Source organism: Dipodomys ordii, unplaced genomic scaffold (genome assembly GCF_000151885.1).
Source record: "Dipodomys ordii isolate 6190 unplaced genomic scaffold, Dord_2.0 Scaffold1, whole genome shotgun sequence".
NCBI lineage: Eukaryota > Metazoa > Chordata > Mammalia > Rodentia > Heteromyidae > Dipodomys > Dipodomys ordii.
The window spans coordinates 20928940-20952238 of NW_012267217.1; the positions used below are offsets into that span (position 1 = coordinate 20928940).

The following is a 23299-nucleotide window of genomic DNA, read 5'->3' on the forward strand; positions in this document are numbered from 1 at the left end:
TTCTTTTTAATGTCACAAGCTTATTTCCTAGATTTAGTTTATTGAAACCTAAAATAATTCCCACAAGCCAAGAAGTGTTTGTGATTCATAAAAAATATACCCATAAGAATGTGTACTTGTAGCTGTACTTTATGAATAGCTATAAAACATTTCCATGCGTCTTGATATGTTTATTCCATTTGGATAAGAAACGAGCAAATAAAAGTAAAGCACATTTATTATGCTGATCTAAGGTTTTCATCCAAAAGTTCAAAAATGGCTTCTTCATCTGCAGATTGAAGCAATCTCTGAATTAGCTGATCCAAGTATTTCTCACCACATAAAAATTCCTGATAAAAGAGAAAGTTAGTATAAGCCTGATGCTATAGTTCATATATGGAATGTCCACCAAAGGCTCATGCAGTGAGGACTTGGTCTTCAGTATTATGGAAAGTGGTGGTAATTTTTTTTTTTTTTTTTTTGGTCGGTCATGGTGCCTGAACTCTGGGCCTGGGCGCTATCCCTCAGCTCTTCAGCTCAAGGCTAGCGCTCTACCACTTGAGCAACAGCACCACTTCTGGTTTTTTTGTTTTTGTTTTTTTTTAATTTTGCTTATGTGGTACTGAGGAATCAAACCCAGGGCCTCATGCCTGCAAGGAGTGGTGGTAACTTTTAAGATGTAGAGTCTAATGGCTTTAAGAGACCACTGGGGCTGGAACACCTGAATAGCCAGGAGGATCTTAGTTTGTAGCCACTGGGGCAAGTAAGTCTGTGAGATCCTTATCTACAATTAACCAACAAAAAGCTGGAAATGGAGCTGTGGTTTAAGTGGTAGAGTGCTTGAGCAAAAATAAAAGCTAAAAGACAGTTCCCATCCTGAATTCACGCACCCCAGTATTCTTTCTCTCTCATATGGGCATGCACACACACACACACACACACACACGTAAATACCTCAATCCCCCCCCCCCACACACACACGTAAATACCTCAATCCTGCAGGTGTGCCACATGAATGTGTGTACTGCTTCTTCACATCCTCTGGATATGGCTAAGAGAAAGTCTCCTTAGGCTCACCCTTCTTGTGCCAAGCTTCCAAATTTAAACTGTGTTTTATGATAGCCTCTGTCTCTCTCTGATCCTTGCACAGGCTAGGTAAGCACTCTATCATTTTTTCTAAAATTAGAAATAGTGGGGTTTTGTTTTTGTTTTTTGTTTTTTTTTTTTGTTGGTCATGGGGCTTGAACTCTGCCCTGGGCACTGTCCCTCAGCTCTTCAGTTAAAGGCTAGCACTCTGCCACTTGAGCCACAGTACCACTTCCGGTTGTCTGGCAGTTTATTGGAGATAAGTGTCTCACAGACTTTCCTGCCCTGGCTGTCTTTAAACTGTGATCCTCAGATCTTAGCAGAGTAGCTAGGATTACAGGCATGAGCCATTGGTGCCCAGCTAGAAATATAGTAGTTTTGAAATCTAGATGTCCTATGAAATTGCTTTTAAATGGCTCAAAAGCAACATAGACTTTATAGAGAGAGAAATAAGGTAGGAAAAAAGACAAGTGGAATATAGAAAAAAATGTTAACAATTGTTAAATCTACATATAGGACATGTAGTATTTATTGATCGAGTCTTCAAAACTACGTAAGCTTGAACAATTTCAAAAATAACACTAAGAGCAAACACTTCTCTCTAATGTTTACTGGGTAAAATTGTTTCAGTTGCTGGGCACTGGTGGTTCACAACTGTAATTCTAGCTACTGGGGAGGCTTAGGTCTGAGGATCGAGGTTCAAAGCCAGCCCAGGCAGGAAAGTCTGAGAGTCTCTTATCTCCAATATACCATTCAGAAAAAGCCGGAAGTGGCACTATGGTTCAACTGGTACAGTGCTAGTCTTGAGTGTAAAGAGACTCAAGGAAATGCCCAGTCTCTGAGTTCAAGCACCAGGACCAGCAAGAAATCAGTCAGTCAATCATATTAATGGTCAGTTGGGCAGTGGTAGTTCATGCCTATAATATTAGCTACTCATATTTCAGGATATGAGAATCAGGGTTTGAAGCCACCTTGAGCAGATTCTCCAATTTATCAGTATAAGTTAGCTTTGAGAAAAAAAAAAGCCAAAAGAGGGCTTGGGCCCTTAAATTCAAGCCTTATCACCAGCATAAAAGGAAAGGTATTACCAGTTACAATACTGATCATCACTGTAAGCAAAACAACAGGAAAAAATATGGTGTAATCAGATCAATGTGGCTGAATATGTTTGGTTAATACTTCATGTTTCCTTAGGAAAGGGAAGTTAGCAAATAATTTTTCTTTTCAACATAGTTGTGCTATGCACCTTTGCAACATGGCCACATCCTGCTGATTTTAGAAAGTGGTATAAGATACACAGAAATCTGTCAACACTGAAAACACAGATGTCTACTTTGCAAAATCAGAACTTCAATTTTGAGTAGAAAATTGAACAGAATCTAATGAAAGAAACCTTACATATACATAAACCAAAATATGTATATGGAAACTTTCTATCTTTTGTTTTTCCGCACACAATACTTTCTGGGAAACAGTTCATTTTCCCCATTCAGTAGCTGCACAAGGAAAGTTTTCCATGCTCTCTGATTAATGTGTTAATTAACATTAGCGTTGTTAGATGGGATTTAGATATGTAGTGTTCAATTAATCTTAATAGGGTTTTCCTTTAATAGTATAGTATTGGAGGCATCAACTCGTGTGACCCCATCTGATTTCCTGTGTGCATTGAAGGTGCATGCTGGCATGCATTCCCTCTGGGGAAGAAGTGGGAGCCCCTTCCTCCAAGTCTGGGTAAAGGTCCCATGCTCGCTCCAGCTCAAGTAAAGGTTTGCAGGAAGTGCCATTCGTGCTCCTCTTTGTTAACCCCAAAGAACAAAGCCTCAAGATTCCTTCCCTGTTTTTCAGTGGAGCCCCACCTACACCTTGCTTCCTCTCTATTATCTTTGATCACATGAAACTGCTCCAACTCTTCCTGCCCACTGATAAAGGTTGCTAACTATTTCTTATTGTCCACATTCCCTCAAAATTATTTAAGGCCAGCTTTCTGTCCCTGATTGTCCCGTGACTGCAGACTTACCTTCTATCTCCCTAGGCCGTATATAAGTATATGATGTTTTAATAAACTTTGTCTATACCCGTGTGGTATGGTCCCTTTCTGCCTACCAGATGCATGTTTCCCGGTCACCACTGAGGAATCAGCAACAGTAAAGTTATAACACCTGAATCTAATGACTATACATTATGGTATATAGAATTTGAAGATGCCTATTGGTGTACAAATCTCATATAATTCCTCTCTTAACTGCAGAACATCACTTTAGTGGTTAGGTGATCAGCTGATTTTTTTTTTTAATCTGTATGTGAGAGTACTGGGGTTTGAACTGAGGGCCTGGGGCTGTCCTTTAGCTTTTTCACTCAAGGCTAGCATTCTACCACTTGAGTCACAGCTCCACTTTGAGCTTTTTCTTGGTTAATAGGAGATAAGAGTCGTATAAACTTTTCTGCATAGGCTCGTTTCAAACTGTGACCCTCAGATGTGTCTTCTGAACAGCTAGGATTACAGATGTGAGCCATGGGTGCCTGGCACCAGTTCACTCTGAGCTAATAATAAAACTACAACAACAAACAATATCCTGATGGAGTTCACCTAGTCATGTGAGCCCTTAAAACTGCCTGAAGCCAGTGCTGCAAGAGGAAATGCAAAGCTGAGCGAGAGTATTTGGAGCAAGCCACTTAGAAAGCAACTTCTGGCAGTTGGTCTGAGTGCAGCCACAAGGTGACTGCCAGCAAGAGCATGGGGGCTTCAGTCCTACAACTCAAGACCATGGAATTCTGACAAGTAAGAATGTGGGAAACAAATCCTCATCTCCAGAAAAGCTTGAAGATTCCAGCTTTGTGAGACAGCAAGAGGAAAACAACTCACTTATGCCTGGAATTCTGGCCCATGCCAATCATGAGATAGGGTTGGAGCAAAACTCAAAGCCTTTGTTTGCATGTGTGATATTCTGAGTGAACCACCAAGGAAAATTCTAAGAATGAATGGTATTGTTCTAAGCTACTAAATTTGTGGCAGTTTACTACCCAGAAATATATGTGTATGAGTATAACAAAGAATTTGGGATTTAAACAATAACTTTCAAACTAGCATAAAATTAGATCTCTTAGCAAACTACTTAGAATGCTTATAATTTTTTAAATGTCCATACTGAGGCTTGAACTCAAGGCCTGGGTGTTGTCCCTTAGCATTTTTGCTCAAGGCTAGTGCTCTACCACTTGAGCCACAGTTCCAATTCGGGCCTTTTGCTAGTTAATTAGAGAGAATCTCACAAACTTTCCTATTTGGGATGGCTTCAAACTGCTATCCTCAGACTCCTCAGTAGCTAAGATTACAGACATGAGCCACTGATGACCAGCCATGTTTATAAATTAGCTTAATGATTTTAAACTGCTTGTGTAATATCTCAGACTTAACTGTCTAGATTTTGATTTTACTTCTTCCTAAAGCAAAGCTACATAAAGCACAGCAAGTAGTATTACCTTAATGTCACGAACTTCATATGCTATCCTGTGGTCAGTGACTCTATCCTGGGTGAAATTGTATGTCCTGATTCTCTCTGACTGGGCTCTTGTTCCCACCTGTCCAAATCAAAAGGCAAATTCAAATCAACGATGACAAAAAAACAATTCATACCTTTCTCACCATATCAAATATAAGTGGCTTCTCTAACAGTATCAATGTTTTCTAAAAGTCTTATATACAAAGACAAAGGCAGGAAGAACTTAATAAGAGCACTACAGTAGTTTGGGACTGGAGATGTGGCTCAGTAGTACTGCACATATTCAGCATGCACAAGGCCCTGAGTTCAACTCCTAGCTGCACTCAAAACAATACAAAACAAAAACAAAATAAAAACAGCAATACTACCAGTTTATAGAGCTTCATAATTTAATCCTCCAGGTCTCGGTCTCCTGAGTAGCTAAGATTACAGATATAAACCACTGGTACTCAGAGGTATTTTCATTTGTGTGAGAAAACACTATTTTCTACACAAAATGATTATTGTTTTATTTTTTATTTTTATTTATTTATTTTTGGGTCCGGTCGTGGGGCCTGAACTCTGGGCCTGGGCGCTGTCCCTCAGCTCTTCAGTTCAAGGTTAGTGCTCTACCACTTGAGCCACAGCACCACTTCCAGCTTTTTTCTTTTTGCTTATGTGGTGCTGAGGAATCGAACCCAGGGCCTCATGCATGCAAGGCAAGCGCTCTACCACTGAGCCACCTTCCCAGCCCTGATGATTGTTTTATACTTGTTACATTATTACATTGTTACACTAAATCTTACCTGCAGTTTTCTAGCACTTTGTTGTTGACACTTTTCTTTCTCAATAATTTGTTGGTAGAGTCTAGCTCTCAACACACGCAAAGCTATTTCTTTATTTTTTAGCTGTGACCGTTCTTGTTGGCACTCTACTACTAGACCTGAAAAAAAAAAAGGAACATTCTGAATGAGAAACATTAATTATAAGATCACATAAAATAAAAGATTTTAGATTCGTACACTTTAGGAACAGATGGTAGCCGGGTGCCGGTGGCTCACGCCTGTAAGCCTAGATACTCAGGAGGCTGAGATCTGAGGATCCCGGTTCAAAGCTAGCTCAGGCATGAAAGTTCGTGAGATTCTTATCTCCAATAAACCACTCAGAAAACTGGAAACTAGAGCCATAGCTTTGAGCTGAAGAGCTGAGGGACAGTGCTCAGGCCCAGAGTTAAAGCACCCCCTTCTCCCCACAAAAAAAACAATAACAGATGGTAATATGTAATAGGTACCTGTTTTAGAATCTGATGTCTAACTGAACTATCTCACATGAGAAGGCTGAATGTACAGACATTTAACTTTACTTTTTTTTTTTTTTTGTCGGTCGTGGGGCTTGAACTCTGGGCCTGGGCGCTGTCCCTCAGCTCTTCAGCTCAAGATGAGAGCTCTACCACTTGAGCTACAGCGCCACTTCTGGTTTTCTGGTAGTTTATTGGAGATAGGAGTCTCACAGTCTCTACTGCCCGGGCTGGCTTTGAACCGAGATCCTCAGATCTCAGCCTCCTGAGTAGCTAGGATTACAGGTGTGAGCCACCAGCGCCCAGCTCATTTACCTTTACTTTTATTCCCTGAACTTATCCTCTCCTTTCTCAATTGTCCAGGTATCTATGCAATGATGCCAATGCTACTCACTGTTGCTCTATTTCTATTCTGCTCAAGGAGTACTCAGCCTTTCCATACACAAAGCTAATTTGTTTTTTTTTTTCCATTACTGGGGCTTGAACTCAGGGCCTGGGCACTGTCCCTAAGCTTCACTCAAGGCTAGTATTCTACCACTTGAGTCACAGCACACTTCCAGCTTTTTCCGTTTTTGTGGTACTGAGAGATGATATGGAATCTAAGAAATGGGAGGATCCAACACAAAACAGAGAAGAAAATCCTCTAGGATGTGCCCCAGAGAGAAACTACTGTAGTTCGGACCAAGTTGATGGAGTGATCTGTTAGGGAGTCTCCAGAAAGCACTAGCACTGTGGAAAAAGATTGATTTGATTTTATACAGCTTTTAGAAGCAATAGAAAGACAACAATTTCAAGAAAAGCTGAGTACAGTCACAGCTGTACTCCTGGCTACTCAGGAGGCTAAGACTTGAGGAAAGTGGTTCAAAGCCAGCAAAGGCAGAAAAGATAAAAGTAAAACTTTCATCTCCAAATAACCAACAACAACAAAAAAAAAACATAAGTAGAGCTGTAGCTCAAGCAATAGAGTGCTAGCCTTGAGCAAAAAATCTCAAGGACAGCACCCAGGCCTTGAATACAAGCCCCAGAACTGGCCAAAATAAAAGAGTAAGCAGATGAAAATAATGAGGTATTAATTCTAACAAATGAAATCACTGTATACTACCTGGCGTAACAGTACTCTTTTAACTGTTCATTTTATGAAAGCAGTGAATAGCAATTTCTCAAAATACAAGTACTTAGAAGAAGAAATAGGGTACATAAGAAAGCTAAAATCCTCCTCTAAATGGAAAAGTTTACATACCTTTACAATTATTGATCCCAAGAGCACTATCTGTCTATTATTAAGGTAATTACCTGAAGAATTAAAAGAGGTTGCATCTAGAAAATGAGAAGTTAGGATCAAAAAGAAGAGAAGGGGAGATGGAGGAGATGCCCAATTTTGTTATAGGATTATACCATTCACCTTTTTTTTCTTTTTTCTTTCTTAAGTTGGAACCCAGGGCCTTGATCTTGCTAGGTAGGTACTCTACCACTTGAGCTATGCCCTCAGGCCAGGACTTTTAAAATTATACAGAAAAATTATAATAAATTATATAAAATAATTTTTAAATGAAAAGGAAACAAAATCCTTTGTAAATATGGAAAATGATATAAATATAGACAATATATCTACCATGCAACGTTTTAGTTAAAAGCGTTATGCCTACATGTTGATGGCCCATTAAATTATACTGCCTTGTGTTATCAGCCATGATTTTCACACAATGATGAAGCGAGTAAAGCCTTTCTCAGAATGTGTCCCTGTTGTCAGTACATTATATTGAAACTCACCTTAACTAATGTGAGACTAATTCACAGTATCCCAGAATTACCAATATCGAAATGATGCTTACACAGCAAAGTGCAATGGAGCTAGCAGTCAAGGTATCAGGTAACAAAAGATTTAGAGCACTAGCATGTCCAATCCTGCTTCTGTGTTGCATCTATATTTGGGCTGGCTCCCTCCTGTTGCTTACCCCTGCCTAGCAAACCGGAGCAGCTTCACTGAACAGATGTGCTGCTTTCTGCACCACTTGAGAGAGGTACCATTTCCCAACAGGGAGGGAATAGAAACGCATAGGGATATCAGATCCACAATCCCAGTGTCATCTTTAAAGGAACCAGACACCAGCATAGAGCTGCTTCCTTTTAAATGCTGGTAGTTTTACACAAGGAAATGCATAAAAACAAAGTGGCTGGCTGACCTGTGGGGATGTGGACAAGCCTAACGGCGCTGTCTGTGGTATTAACATGTTGACCTCCTGCGCCTCTGGCTCGAAATGTATCTACACGCAAGTCCTTGGGGTCCACTTTCACATCTACCTAGAACAAAAAGACAATGTAAGCAAATTCTTTTTTTTTTTGTCGATCATGGGTCTTGAACTCTGGGCCTGGGCACTATCCCTCAGCTCTTCAGCTCAAGGCAAGCACTCTACCACTTGAGCCACAGTGCCACTTCCAGTTTTCTGGTGATTTATTGGAGATAAAATCTCACAGACTTTCCTGCCAGGGCTGGCTTTGAACCTGGATCCTCAGATCTCAGGCTTCTGAATAGCTAGGATGACAGGTGTGAACTACCAGTGCCTGGCTAATGTAAGTAAATTCTATAGTTGATAAATTTAATGTTAAGCTCAGGCTGAGATGTTTCAAATAGACTGAACTGTTTTGTATTAAGCCACTAGGCTAAGAGAAGAAATAATGCAAAAAATGAATTATACAATCCCTATTTCAAGTAAGATGCTTTTTCTTTTTTTTTTCCTTCCTTTTTTCTGTTTGGATTTAGGGACTAAACCCAAACATCTTGGTCAGGGGAAACGGGTCACCTTACTTAGGGAAGAGCTAAGATTTCTCATTAGAGATCTAAAGTATAATCAGTATTCAAAAAGAGGTTTTCCTAGAAGCTAAGCCTTTCAGCACAGTAGTCATTTAAATGCAGTGGTTTCAAGTTGTGCAGGTAAGGTTACCTCATCTGGCTGAGGGAGGACAATAACTGTCATGGTTCCAGTGTGAATGCGCTGCATCCGAGAGGACAGCCCCACTTCAGGGATTCGCTGGACGCGATGGATCCCACCTTCATACTTCAGATGTTTGTACACATCGTCACCTGAAATGCGGGCAGCTGCATGATGCAGTCCTCCTACGGGAGAACACTCAGAAATATCACTCAGAGTTCTACTGAGATGAGAACAGTAGGCAGGTATGAAGTTTCACGATGCAGATATATTATTAGTGCATAAAAGAAAATGTGTCAAAGTAGTACTTGTCTCTAGAGAACTAGATAAAAGTTTTATAGTTTAAAAAAAATTGCTGCTGTTTTGAGACAAGGTCTCACTAATTTCTTTTTTTGTCAGTTGTGGGGCTTGAACTCTGGGCTTGGATGCTGTCCTTGTGCTCTTCAGCTCAAGGCCAGTGCTCTACCACTTGAGCTACAGTGCCACTTCCTGTTTTCTAGTGGTTTATTGGAGATAAGAGTCTCAAGGACTTTCCTGCTTGGGCTGGCTTTGAACCATGATCCTCAGATCTCAGCCTCTTGAGTAGCTAGGATTACAGGTCTGAGCCACCGGCGCCCAGCAAGGTCTCATTTACATAGCTCAAGTAGCCTTGGATTCTTGGTCCTCCTGCTCTCGAGTGCTATGATTATAGTTGTGCATGATCACGTCTGGCTTGAACATTTTTAGTTCCTATTTTCTATAATAAACATGTTTTATTTTTGTGAAACTAGAGTTTTAATTCAGGGTTCCCCACTTACTAGGGAGGTAGTCTACCACTTGAGCCATACTTAGTCCCCTTTTGTGCCAGTACTGGGATTTGAACTCAGGGCTTCAAGAACCCCTTTCACTGGAACTCTACAATTTGAGCCATACTTCCACTTCCAACTTTTTGCTGGTTAACTTGGAGATGAGTCTCACAGACTTGTCCACTTGAACTGCTATTCTAAGATTTCAGCCTCCTCAGTAGCTAGGATTACAGGTGTGAGCCATCAGTACCAGACCACAGTAATAGTTTGAATTCTCCAGGAATTAGTGTCAGTGAAAGCCAGCGTCTAGATTTCCCTGAAAAATTGGTTTCCTTCTTCCCAATGCACAGTTATTCTGTTCACCTATAAATGTGGTCTCTGGAGAACTTAGGAGAAAAATTAAAAGTAACTCTACTATTACTCTCCCTTCAATGAAATCAATCCTCTTCCCTCATGGGGTGTGGAGTCTACTTTCTGGCTCAAGTCTGATGAGGAATCGTTTTTTTATGATTCCAGGAAGATGAAACACTTGCTCACTTGATCCAGATCTTATTCTTTTAGAGATGAAGTAACAACTTAATAGTTTCCTATTAGTTTACTTCTAGGAATACTGTGATTAACACAGGTCCACAAGAGTCCAAATATTCTGATTGCTGCTTTGACTTTTGTCCAGTAACTACTAGGCCCTCCTTGCCTTCCGGAGCCGAGTGCCATCACTTGGTCCCTGCTACCCAGGAGCCCAATCACCCCCACAGTTTACAGGCTTCTCAGTCAAAGACCAAAGTTCCTTCCCACTGTAAGCCTCAGCTTATGGAAAAGAATAATCACAGAGCTTTTCAATGGTACCAAGTCTCCCTTGATAAATTTATTTTTCACAGTAATGGTGAAATGTCTTCTGGACACATAAAATTAGTAGTATTACTTCATGTGACCTCCTCTGAGTTCATCTGATGAATAGAGAATAAAAGAACACATAATTACAAACACTAAACTGTGCAGGGAGGAGGAGGAATGTGAGGCATCTCACTGATTCCCTTTAACTTGGAAAATATTTCTACACATTAGATTGCAGGTTTACAGCCTAACAGTGTCTGACTCATTCACAAGAGTCGTTACCCTCCACTTCCATGGGGACTATTTTATAATCATTCCGCTTGGATTATTGATGCAATGCTTAAGTATTGTTTATATTTGTAAAGTCACAAAACTGTGACTTTAAAATTTCATATATAAATTTTCACATAAAATTATTTTCAAGCTCTGTTTTTAGTTCTGTGTGAATCTCTGGGTAGCTGTAAGTTCTCTCAATTAATTATTAAAAAGTTATACAGACACATAAGATTTTATATAAATATTTTATTAGGTATGTTCATTTTTTTCTCTATTTTAGCCATTCCCTAGAAACATTTTTTTTCTTTTCCTAAATGGAATATCAATTAAATATCCATTAAAATTATTTCATGATTTCAGTTTTCAGTCTTTAATTTTAAAGGTATTTGAATTTTGTGTATGTGTGTGAGGTGGGGGGGGGTACTCAGGTTTGAATTTAGGGCCAGCACAAGCTGGCTAGGCAAATGCTCTGCCATTTGACTCATACTTCTCTCCCTGGAATACTGTTTTCTCACAAAAGCTCTGGTTATACAACTTCCACATTTACTGGATATCTCTACAAGTATGCACACTATAACCACAAACTTAAGAGCAGTTTCCTACTATCTTTAAGACCCTAGATTTAATTTCTAGCACCATCCTCAGGAACCAGTATACAAAGACACATATACCTCCATGTTTATTGCAGCACTGTTCATAATAGCCAAGATTTGGAAACAACCCAGATGCCTCACTAATCATGAGTGGATCCAAAAATTGTGGTACTTATATACAATGGAATATCATGCAGCCATTAGAAAGGACAAAATAATGCCATTTGCAGGGAAGTGGATGTAACTAGAGCAGATTATTTTGAGCGAAGTAAGCCAAGAACAAAGAGACAAACAGCACATGTGGATGCTAAAGCCAAAATACAAGAAGATATGGCAAACAGGACTCAAGAAACAAAAGACAGCCACCCATTTTGTCATATCATTGCTAAATGACTCCATATTCTGGACCATATATATGGTAGATACATGCATCCAACAGTGGAAAGCCAGGAGTAGGAACAGAATAAGTGGGAACAGCCCACACTAAACAAAAGAAAAGAAATGTAAACATCACCTGATGCGGAAAAAATAACTTGTAATGTCAAAGCTCATAGAATTCACAAACTGTATAGACCATGATAATGACAATTTGCTTTGTGAAAATTAAAATGTGCTTGTGACTAAAAAAAAAAAAATTCCAGCACCAAAGCAACAACAAAAACAAACCAGCAAGAACCCACTCATCTTCCTAAATGATCTCGGCTCTTTCCAGTTTTTATTCATTGGCATAAATGAATGTGACAATCTACCCAGCTAAGAAGATCAGAATGTCTGTTGTTCATTCCCTCTGTGTCGAAGAGATGAATGGATATAGTGTGGCTCTGAATCAGAAGGACTTAAATTTAATCCCAGGATTGCCATTACTTATCATCTGATCCTAGATGACTCACTTCCTGAGTCTAGATGTTCATCTGTAAGATGAAGTTAATAGTATCTGTCTCACAGAACTCACAGCACCACAGGGATGTAAATGTTGTGTACACAGGTTAAACTAGACAAGCATACTAGGCAAGAATACTCTTTTATATAGTGCATGTGCTCTTTCAAGGTCTCTTGCATGTAACCCTATTCTTCATTCAAAAGCCAAACTATGTTTGGATTCTTCTTTTTTTGGTACCTAGATTTGAATTTAGGACCTTGTACTTTCACTTGGCTTCTCCATTCGAAGTTTTATCACTTGAGCTATACTTCCATGGTCAGCTAGTTGATTGGAGGTTAAGTCTCATGGACTTTCCAGAGACTTCAAACCAGGATCCTCAGATCCTGACCTCCTGAGTAGCTAGATTACAGGCATGAGCCACCAGTGCTGGGCTAAGAGCAATGTTTTTTTTTTTTTTTAAGGAATGGTAGATATCTACCCTCCACAGGAAATTTTTCTTCAATTCACATGTTCTTTCCTTCCTTCCTTCCTTTTTTCTTTTTTTGCCAGTCCCAGGGCATGAACTCTGCGACTGGGCTCCTTTGGCTCAAGGCTAACACTACGTCACTTGAGCTACAATGCCACTTCCAGCTTTTTTGGTGATTAATTAGAGATAAGAGTCTCAAGGATGGGGCTGGGAAGGTGGCTCAGTGGTAGAGCGTTTGCCTTGCATGTCTGAGGCCCTGGGTTCGATTCCTCAGCACCACATAAGCAAAATGAAAAAAAAAGACGGAAGTGGCCCTGTGGCTCAAGTGGTAGAGCGCTAGCCTTGAGCTGAAGAGCTGAGGGACAGCGCCCAGGCCCAGAGTTCAGGCCCCACGACCGGACCCAAAAAAAAAAAAAAAAAAGAGTCTCAAGGACTTTCCTGCCTAGGCTGGCTTCAAATCATAATCCTCATATCTCAGCCTCTTGAGAGCTAGGATTACAGGTGTGAGCCACCAGTGCCTGCCTTTTTTTTTTTAATAGGTCCTTGGGGCTTGAACAATAAGTCCTCAGGCCTGAACAATGTCCTTGAGTGCGTGTGTGTGCGTGTGCGTGTGCGTGTGCATGTGTGTGTGTGTATGTGCTGGAGGCTAACACCTAACCACTTAAGTCACATCACCACTTTTGGCTTTCTGTGGTTAATTAGAGATAAGGGTAACGTAGCCTTCCCTGCCTAGACTGGCTTAGAGCCACGATCCTCAGATCTCAGCGTCCTGAGTAGCTAGTATTTACAGTCATTAGCTACCAGTGCATGGCTCACATATTCTTTATTAGAAGAATAATATAGGGCCAGGTAGAATGGCTCATACCTGCAATCTCAGCTTATTAGAAAGACAAAATTGGGAATGTGGCCCAGTAGTAGAGTGATTGCCTAGCATGCATGAAGCCCTAGGTTTCATTTTTCAGTACCACATAAACTGGAAAAGCCAGAAGTGGCACTATGGCTCAAGTGGTAGAGTGCTAACCTTGAGCAAAGAAGCTCAGAGACAGTGCCCTGAGTTCTAGATCCTGGACTGGCAAAAAAAAATAAAGACAAAAATTGGGAAGATTATGGTGAAAGGCCAGCCTCAGACAAAAAAAGACAAAAACAAAAATGAACAACAACAACAAAAAAGAACCAGCAATGCTTCCATGTCAAACATCAATCACTAAGCCAGAAATGGTTATATGTGCCTTTAAGGATCCCAGCTATGTGGAAGGCAAGAGAATCAAGACCTGAGGGACGCACCAGACAAAAATGCAAGATACTCTCTGAAAATGAACTAAAGCAATAAGAACTAGGGTCATAGCTCTAGTAGCAGAGAACCTGTCTAGCCAGTATAAGACCTTGAGTTCAAACACAATATTGAAAAACAAACAAGCCTCTGTATTGACATTACTTAACAGTATTTAATAGATACAAGACCAGTTTTTTTTTAAATAAAACAACATGGTGATAACCAAGATTAGGGATAAAATAATTTTAAGTACTTTTTAATCAACAAAATCTTCAAGTATACCTACCATAATCTGCTGGTGTATAATTCAACAATTCAAATGTCCAGTGTTTATAGCAAGAATAATTTTGGTACATGTCAAATATTTCTCGGGTAAACTGTTGACATATATCTCCTAAAAGAAAATAGGCAAAGTACAAAATTTGAAGCAAGACATCTTTAAGTACAAGCCTTTTAGGGAATAAGTACTATTTTCAAAGATAAAACATTTAATGGACTTTCCAAGCCATATTAATATCAAATCAAGAAACATCTGAGTGTTGTTTTAGAGCTTTTACAATAATTTGTTTCTAACCTCCTGTGGTTCTTCCAGATGACACTTCTAAAATCACATCACTTTTGTCATATTTCTCCTTTGGCACTAGACTCTGAAAAAGCTGGAAAAGAAAGCATCAGCACTGATATGTATATCTTCCTTGATGTATTATTATTACCTGAACTTAAATAAGTGCCCTCAAGCCACTAAAAAAGAAAGTAATTAGCAAAATTATATAGCATTCCCATGAGTTGAGTTCTAAAATGCTATTATGAGTAAATCTAATCAGAGTAAAATAGTTGATCAATTCATGTTAACAGTGAAGTTACTGTCTAGGCGTTTTTTTTCAATGCTATCAGATTATCTTAATTTTCTATAACATAGACATTTAGATCAAAGTCTAGAATGCTCCATCTAATTTTCTTCAGATTTTATCTCTTAAAATTAGTTCCAACCAGTAGTTTCTTTCATCTAATAAATGAAACAAGGCTTTGGAAGTGTTCATTTAGAATAATGAAGACTTTAATATATGATTACATATTCTCCCCTCTAATAAATGATGGTTGAGACCATACTGTGCCTTGCAATCTCCATGGAGTCCCTCTCTTTAAAGACTGTATTGAGTACTCTCCAGATAAAGTTCAAGTATTTTCCCAGTTGTGACAAGCCAAGAAAAAAAGGAAGTGAGGGGGAGGGGGAGAAGGATTCGGTTTTGGGGTTTTTTTTTTTTTTGCTTTTTAAAAAAGCATTAGTTATATCAGTTATATGGGGAAGGTTTCATAGTTAACATCTAAAAAAGAGACTTTTTGTTTTTTTGTGCTGGGTCTGGGGCCTAAGCACTGTTTCTGAGCGTTTTTTTTTTTTTTTTGGCAGTCATGGGCCTAAACTCTGGGCCTGGGTGCTGTCCCCTCAGTTCTTCAGCTCAAGGCTAGCACTCTACCACTTGAGTCACAGCGCCACTTGCACGTTTTTCTGCTTATGTGGAGCTGAGGAATCGAACCCAGGGCAAGGAAAGCACTCTACCACTGAACCACTTTTCCAGCCCTCTCTAAGCTTTTTTTGCTCAAGGTTAGCATGCTACCATTTGAGCCACAGCTTCACTACTGACTGTTTTGGTAGTTTAGTGGTGATAAGTCTTACAGACTCCTGCAAGGGCTGGCTTTGAACTGTGATCCTCAGATCTCAGCCTCTTCAGTAGCTAGAATTACAAGTATGAGCCACTGGTACTTTGCTAAAAGGAGATTCTTAATAAAGAATCTTCTAGGGGCTGGGAAGGTGGCTCAGTGGTAGAGTGCTTGCCTTGCATGCCTGAGGCCCTGGGTTCCATTCCTCAGCACCACATAAGCAAAAAGAAAAAAGCCAGAAGTGGCGCTGCGGCTCAAGTGGTAGAGCGCTCGCCTTGAGCTGAAGAGCTGAGGGACAGCGCCCAGGCCCAGAGTTCAGGCCCCACGAGCGGACCCAAAAAAAAATAAATAAATAAAAAATAAAGAATCTTCCACTAGTGGAAGAAAACTGGGGAACCATTTTCTTATTATTAAAAAATCTAAACCAAGCTAAAAGTACCTATGTGTCATGACTTACTACTACCAAATTCTGAAACACTCCATCTCTGCTGGAAATGAGATAGTGTGATAAGATCAGATACCTTACTTTTTAACTGGTTAAAGCAACAATAAAAGTAACTGATACCTCTATTCACCCCACTAGGTCCTCAAAAGCCTCTCTCTTAGATTCAAGAAAGATGATGCAACTATGCCAAAGAGAAATAAGGCACATAGTACTGTGTTGTTTATAAACAAACCATCCATTGAGTTAGAAGGAAAAGCTACAGAAGTTACTATGTATCTTGAGACCCTGGCATACCAGAGCCCTACTAAATCTAATTAAAGACCTATATTTATCAATGGTCTCCATGCCCTTGGATTGATTATAGTAGATCCACACTATACAATTCTTTAACTAAAAACATAACTATCAATCTAATCCATCCCCTTCTAAAACTTAATAAGCCCTGACCTTTTCTTTTCCCAGCCTATCTTCTATCTTCTCTTCACTGGCAGGTTAAAAGACTCACGTGCGTGCGTGCGTGCATGCATGCATGTGTACTGGGGCTTGACACAGGCCTGAGTGATGTTTCTGACCATTTTTGCTCAAGGATAGCACTCTATCACTTGATTCAGAGCTCTATTTCCAGCCTTTGTGTGTGAATATGTGTGGTTAATAGGAGATGAGTCTCATAGACTTTCTTGCCTAGTCTGGCTTCAAACAAGCGATCCTCAGAGTTTAGACTGTTGAACTGCTAGGATTATAGTTTGAGCTACCAGCACCCAGCTCAGCTCTCACTTTAAATTTTGCTCTGGGAGTCACTGTTATATTTACTGATATCCCAATTTCTTCAGTATCATTTCACAGCAAATTACAGCACTATGTTAAGCTTAATTACTTGTCATACTAAGAGAACACTTAATAAATCAGGATTTAGGAAGTACTTTGACCACAAAAGCACAGTTTAACAGGGACAGTATTTCTTCGTATTAACAATGTTGAGATTAGTTTATATACTACAACATACCTCACTATAGAGGGTGTTGATTTTTTGACCAATGATTTGCCTTTCTTCCAATGCAAGTTCTTGTAACTGCTCATCTTTTTTATTTAGATCTAAAAACCAACAGAAATAACATTTGAAAATGCTTACAGAAAATTTCTTTAAAAAATTCTTATATTAGTCTACTTAGATATATGTTTTGTTTTTTGAGATGGGGGTCTCACTTTGTAAGCCCAAAAGGGCCATACACTCATGATCTTCCTGCCTTCGTCTCCCAATTGCTGGGATTATTGGTGTGAACCACCATAGCCAGCCTCTACAAGGTGTTACTTCAATTGGAAAGGCAAGGGATTCTACAATAGAACAAATAGAATACTTGGGAGAATCAATCACCAAATATTTCTAAGTGCATACAAACATCTCAGTGTTAAAAAGAGTACGATCTTGCACTCACAAAGGTTGTGATTTGAATCTGTAAGTAATTAGAGAAAACAGTGATTAATAAAACATATTTAAAAAGAAGTGGCTAATTAAATCTAAATCCAAATAAGTTTTGGAGCAAATTGAGGTGACTATGTCCTGCTTGAGGGTAAACAGCCAGAACTCAAAACTCTTTGATGTAGGTTCAGCATAATTTGAACCTCCTTCATTTGTTTAGGAGAAGTAAAAAAAAAAAAAAAAAGCTATTGAAATTTCTTGATACATTTATATCTAGTGCACTGAAAAAAAAAAACCAACAACACTAGGGAGTTCAAATAAAATATCTCTTTATAACCTGTGCTTTATGAAGACAATGGTCCTTTCACATTATTTCAAAGCAGAAAGTTAAGTCATGGGACTAGTTTAGCAAAACAAGATAACAATGATACAGTGCAAGAATTGTGGATTCAAGGATCTCAAAGATCCCAGGATTGCGAATTAAGGGAGAAAATTCTGATAGTAATTACAAGAAAGAAAACAGAAATGAAGAATCATAATTTTAAGTGATATAGGACTTCTTTTAAATGTATAAAAGGTTATAATCTTTAATAGAGAGAACTCTATAAATTTCTTCTGAAGTCATACAAGTCAATGGAGTCTGGTGAGAGTCTGGGCCTCATTCATGATTTCAGCATTTAACATTTAATTGATGCTAGACATTCTTCCAGTTGTTGAGAACACAAGGATGAATAAAACATGGGTCAGACCATACTCACAGTTATACTATGTGCTGAAGACACACTGCCAGTGTGTCTCAGTCTAGCCCAATGATAGCACTCCAGGAGGTCTTCTGAACTAACTCTTTTTTTTTTTTTTGTTGGTCGTGGGGCTTGAACTCTGGGCCTGGGCGCTGTCCCTCAGCTCTTCAGCTCAAGGCGAGCGCTCTACCACTTGAGCTACAGCGCCACTTCCGGTTTTCTGGTGGTTTATTGGAGATAGGAATCTCATGGTCTTTCCTGCCTGGGCTGGCTTTGAACCGTGATCCTCAGATCTCAGCCTCCTGAGTAGCTAGGATTACAGGCGTGAGCCACCAGCGCCCGGCTGAACTAACTCTTAATTGTGGATCATCTGCTACAGAATTGCAACATCACCACTCTTACCACATTGTGAGTATATTCCACTAATGGAAATGAAGCTGACAGTTACTCTACAGATATCACCTGGCTCAAAAGAATTAGAAAAATTTTATCTTGGGCTGGGAAGGTGGCTCAGTGGTAGAGTGCTTGCCTTGCATGCATGAGGCCCTGGGTTCGATTCCCCAGCACCACATAAGCAAAAAGAAAAAAATGCCGGAAGTAGCGCTGTGGCTCAAGTGGTACAGCGCTAGCCTTGAGCTGAAGAGCTGAGAGACAGCGCCCAGGCCCAGAGTTCAGGCCCCACGACCAGACCCCCACAAGAAAAGAAAATTGTTATCTTATAAAATTAATTTTGTGGTCACTTATCACCTGCTGTAAGATTCTAAAATATAATTTTCTTTAATTTTTTCATATAAGGATTGGGTAACCTATTATGTCTTATGTTGGGTGATATAGGAGATATAAAAATGAATAAGACGCAAACCATGTCCTTGAGAATAAACAATGAGGTTAAGGGAGGACGTTGACACAGCAACATAAAAGGATTATAGTACAAAACAGAAAAAAGTTACAATGCTTGTTTTGTGGGACTGAGACAATATGGCATCAATGCTGGGCACCAGTAACTTATACCTATAATCCTAGTTACTCTGAAGTTGAGGATCATAGTTTGAACCCAGCCTAGACAGAAAATCTGTGAGATTCTTATCTCCAATTAACCAAAAACAGCTAGGCATCAGTGGCTTACACCTGTATTCTAGCTACTCAGGAGACTGAGATTTGAGGATCTTGGTTTGAAGCCAGCCCAGGCAGGAAAATCCATGATTATCTCCAATAAACTACCAAAAAGCCAGAAATGGAGCTGTGATAGAGTGCTAGCCTAAGCAAAAGAAGCTCAGGGATGATGCCCAGGCCCTGCATTCAAGCCCCGGGACCAGCAAAAACAACAACAAAAAAGCCAGAAGCAGATGTTGGCTCAAGTGGCAGAGCCTGAGGAACAGTGCACGGACTTAGTATCATCTCAAAAACAGTAAATATGCATGTTTAGCATCAAAGCCAAACTTTTTAAAGGTACTGACAATATTTATGCATGTATGCTGGGGCTTGAATTCAGGACCTGAAACTCCCACATGGTTTTTTCCTATAAGTCGGTTGCTCTATCACTTGAGCCACACGTCCACTTCCAGCTTTTTGCTAGTTAATTAGTGATAAGAGTCTCAGACTTTTTTTTTTTTTGGTCGGTCATGGGGCCTGAACTCTGGGTCTGGGCACTATCCCTCAGCTCTTCAGCTCAAGGCTAGTGCTCTACCACTTGAGCCACAGCACCACTTGCGGGTTTTTCTGCTTATGTGGTGCTGAGGCTTCATGCATGCAAGGCAAGCACTTTACCACTGAGCCACCTTCCCAGCCCCTCATAGACTTTTTTCTGTCGGGGCTGGGAACAAACCACAATCCTTATATCTCAGCCCCCTGAGTAGTTACAGAAATAAGCTACCAGCCACCAATACTTATATGTATCAATATTTCAATATTGATATATAAATACATCAATCATGTATTTATACACATAAATAGCGTTCACTTACTTTTACACATTGATTCTAGTTCTTTAATTGCTTGTTCAGCCTCTTGAATTTCTTGGTAAATGGCTGCAAGTGGTGCCAACTCAGCATGCCTTTGGTGTAAGGACCTTCGGTCCCCTACATTCACAGTGATATCCAGCAAACATTGATGGAGTGATTGGTACTCCTTTTTCAGGTCTTCCATATATTTCTTTAGTGCTTTATGCTTCCACAGCATCTTGGTATCTTGATGGCAATATCTTCTAGACCAATTCTTTTTTAACAGAGTATGGAAAAAGTGATTCTTGTTTTGTCTCAAATCCCACAGCCTTGTATCAAGATGTGTCTGTCTCAATTGGTGAGGATGGAGATAAGTGTGACACTGATGGTGAGCATTAAGTAATGGATGTCTAAACAGCCAAATACACAGGTGACGATTCATCTCAGCATCTGAACTACAATAATACAATCTGGGGGAGACAAAAAGCAACTCTAAAGATATATGGCTTAACAAAGCTGGAATGAGTTTCAAATCAATCTTATTTCCCTGACTCAACCAGTTCCCAACAGTCCTAAAATTCAGCAACACACAAAAAGTTTTAAAATCTTTGAATAATACCATACCAAAGGAAATGGAGCTGGGCACTAGTGGCGCACACCTGTAATCCTAGCTACTAAGGAGGCTAAGAGCTGAGGATCTGAGGATCCAGGTTCAAAGCCAGCCTGGATCGGAGGGTCTGTGAGACTTTTATTCCAATTAACCACATAAAAAAAGCAAGAGCTGTGGCTCAAGTGGTAGAGTGTTGGCCTTGAGCACAAAAGCGCAAGAACAGCACCCAGATCCTGATTTCAAGCCACCGGATTGGCACACTTGCAGGTGCTTATGCATGCAAGTATATTCACACATGCATATACAATTGCAGGGAAAGTGAAACTGACTGTGCACAATAATTATTTATTCTGTCCTCTAACAAAAATAATCAAAAACAGAAGTATACAACAGTTTTATTAAGAAAGGGAAATGTTCAAAAAAATACTTAGCTTCTAAAAATCCTGAAGCTCAAAGTTGAATTAGGAGTCAAAATTGATTAAAATCAGCTTTTACCACCTCAGGTGCATTCGCACATAAGCTCATTTGATCTCACTAGCTCTGCTAAGTTCGTACTATCATTTAGAAAAGAAAATATTCCAAGTGCGCTCTATAATACTTAGTATTTTCAGGGTTGTGCTGACAGATTTAATATACCAAACCACATCCGGAAACTAGAAAAATGCACCAGTCCCAGTAGCCAAAAACTCACTACCTCTCCAGCAGAAGCTTTGGTGCGGTTTACTTCTCCAGCACGCCTGAGGGACGTGCCCGCTTGGTAGTGAGAAGCACAAAAGGATGATTTTTCTGATATTGTTGCTAGCATAAATTTCCATTTTAGTAAAATGTCCATCAACGCTCAAGGTCATGGACTTTAGGAGGAACAGTGAGACCTTCAGGGTTACCTACGCCTGAGAAGACCAAGGCTTCACCATTATCCACGACACCTACAGTGAGACTCTAATTCTGTAAAGAGCAATTAATCAGTTTCAGGCCTGCCAAGAGTGACACGTGCAAATCATACTGTGCCACCTCTGTGTTATAAGATGACTCTATCAGGAGGTAATACGCGAAAGCGTGGAGGGAACGAAGATCAAGAAAGAACTGTCACATCAAAGGAGGGGAGGGGAGGAGAGGAGGAGGAAAAACACATAAGCAAGCTTTCCTTACTGAGGTTGGAACCTTCGGTACCCAGTACCTTTCAACCCGACAGGCACTTTCACTTCCGGAATTACTCCTTCCGGGTTAACGTTTGCTCCGGTGTGTGTGGGGGTGGTCCACCTGTCTTGATCTTTCTCCAAAATAGTCCTTTGCGTCGTTAACAATAAACGGGAACGAAAAAGACTGCAAAAAAGAGCATCGGGCGGGACGACCCTTGGCAGTACTTGCCTGAAGCCGATGTCCGGAGCGTGGTTTGCGGTGGAAGGGTTCTAAAAAGGAAGGGACAACTTCCCGGCTCTCCACCAAGGAACTCTGGGAATTGTAGTTTTCTGCGGCTGACGTCTCTCCGCCCTTCAAGCCCCTCCCCACACCTTTCACTCTTGAGTAATAGTATATCTCTTGTTTGGATTAAGAGATCGAGGTTTTGAGTCCTGGGGCAGTGAGTGACTCACACTCATGAGAGCTAGAGGACCATAATTTGAGACCAGCACCAAGACATCCACCCCCACAGCAACAAAACAATTGTAGTGTTGCACAATATTAATCCGGGCTTCTGTGGAGATGTAGATAGGATCAAAAATCAAGGGCCTACTGGGGGGCTGCGGGAAAGGAGGAGCTCTAGACTTTTATCTAAATAGTATAGTAGTAGTAATGTTGAGGCAGGATTGATTGGGAAAAGGAGACATGGTAAACTGCAGCATTAGTACAAGGAAAACAAAAAGAATTAAGAGCAGCCTTTGCCATCTGACCTTGCCTGCTGGCCCAAACCAGTGTGCTTTGAAACTGAGCCAGGACATCATTAAGGCCTGTATCCTGGAAAAGCAAATACTGGGGAAAACAACCACTAGTATGAAATTTTTATCTTAAAAGATGGACATCTGTCTTGGGGGGTGGGGGGTGGAGGGAAGCAGAATACCTTTTCCTTTGAGGCAATGCCCAAAGTTTAATGAGTAGGCCAGTCTTAGAGGCTCTGAACCCAAGTGGTGTTTTAAATGTGCCAGTGTGAGATCAACTTTAAGTTAAATCTTACCCCCCCCCCCATGTCAAAGAGCTCAGTGTGTTTCCCTTTGCATACCCACACTGTTAGGAATGTGCCTTGAGGCCTTTTTACTGTCTGTTTGCTCCTTGTTTGCTTACTTAAAAGCTCTGCCAAGTTTTCTTACCATTGTGACTTGTATATGGAAATTCATTTGTGAGATCAAAGTCAAGGACCTGGGACTAAAACTTTAAGGATGTCTACTTCTAGAGAAACACTTCATAAACCCTCACCAGAACAGGTGACAGTAGTAGCTGAAGCAGAAAAGAAAAAGTGCTGGGTCATGGTGGCTCAAGATCCAAGTGATAGAGTGTCTGCCTAGTAAGTGTTTAGGCCGAGTTCAAACCTTCATATCTCTGAAATAAACAAGAGAGGTCAATATTTACAACATATAGGTGAATTTTCCTGTTACACCTAAAACAGTTTCTAATATATAT

At 40.1% G+C, this 23299-nt stretch overlaps 1 protein-coding gene across 2 annotated transcripts; it reads right to left on the bottom strand.

Annotated features, from left to right (window-relative positions):
* On the bottom strand, positions 1-22065 carry Mtrf1 (mitochondrial translational release factor 1). Of its 2 annotated transcripts, none has more exons than XM_013021983.1 (10): positions 21836-22065; positions 20101-20546; positions 16983-17071; positions 14450-14531; positions 14162-14269; positions 8781-8953; positions 8022-8139; positions 5348-5484; positions 4543-4641; positions 1-329 (listed from the first exon to the last, which is right to left on the bottom strand). In XM_013021983.1, the coding sequence occupies exons 2-10, from the start codon at positions 20516-20518 to the stop codon at positions 219-221; spliced, it is 1335 nt and encodes a 444-aa protein (XP_012877437.1). In that variant the 5' UTR covers positions 20519-20546; positions 21836-22065; the 3' UTR covers positions 1-218. The 2 variants fall into 2 exon arrangements, with proteins under 2 accessions (XP_012877437.1, XP_012878167.1); XM_013022713.1 differs by lacking the exon at positions 21836-22065 and adding an exon at positions 21381-21481.
* Positions 22066-23299: the final 1234 nt, after the last annotated feature.

Excerpts from the sequence above, each read along its gene's own strand:
- Mtrf1 (XM_013021983.1), bottom strand. The coding sequence starts at position 20,518 with ATGAATCGTCACCTGTGTATTTGGCTGTTTAGACATCCATTACTTAAT. Across the intron at positions 14,270-14,449 it reads ATCTGGAAGAACCACAGGAG|GAGATATATGTCAACAGTTT; the intron begins GTTAGAAACAAA and ends ATTTTCTTTTAG. Across the intron at positions 8,140-8,780 it reads TCCTCCCTCAGCCAGATGAG|GTAGATGTGAAAGTGGACCC; the intron begins GTAACCTTACCT and ends TTTTTGTTCTAG.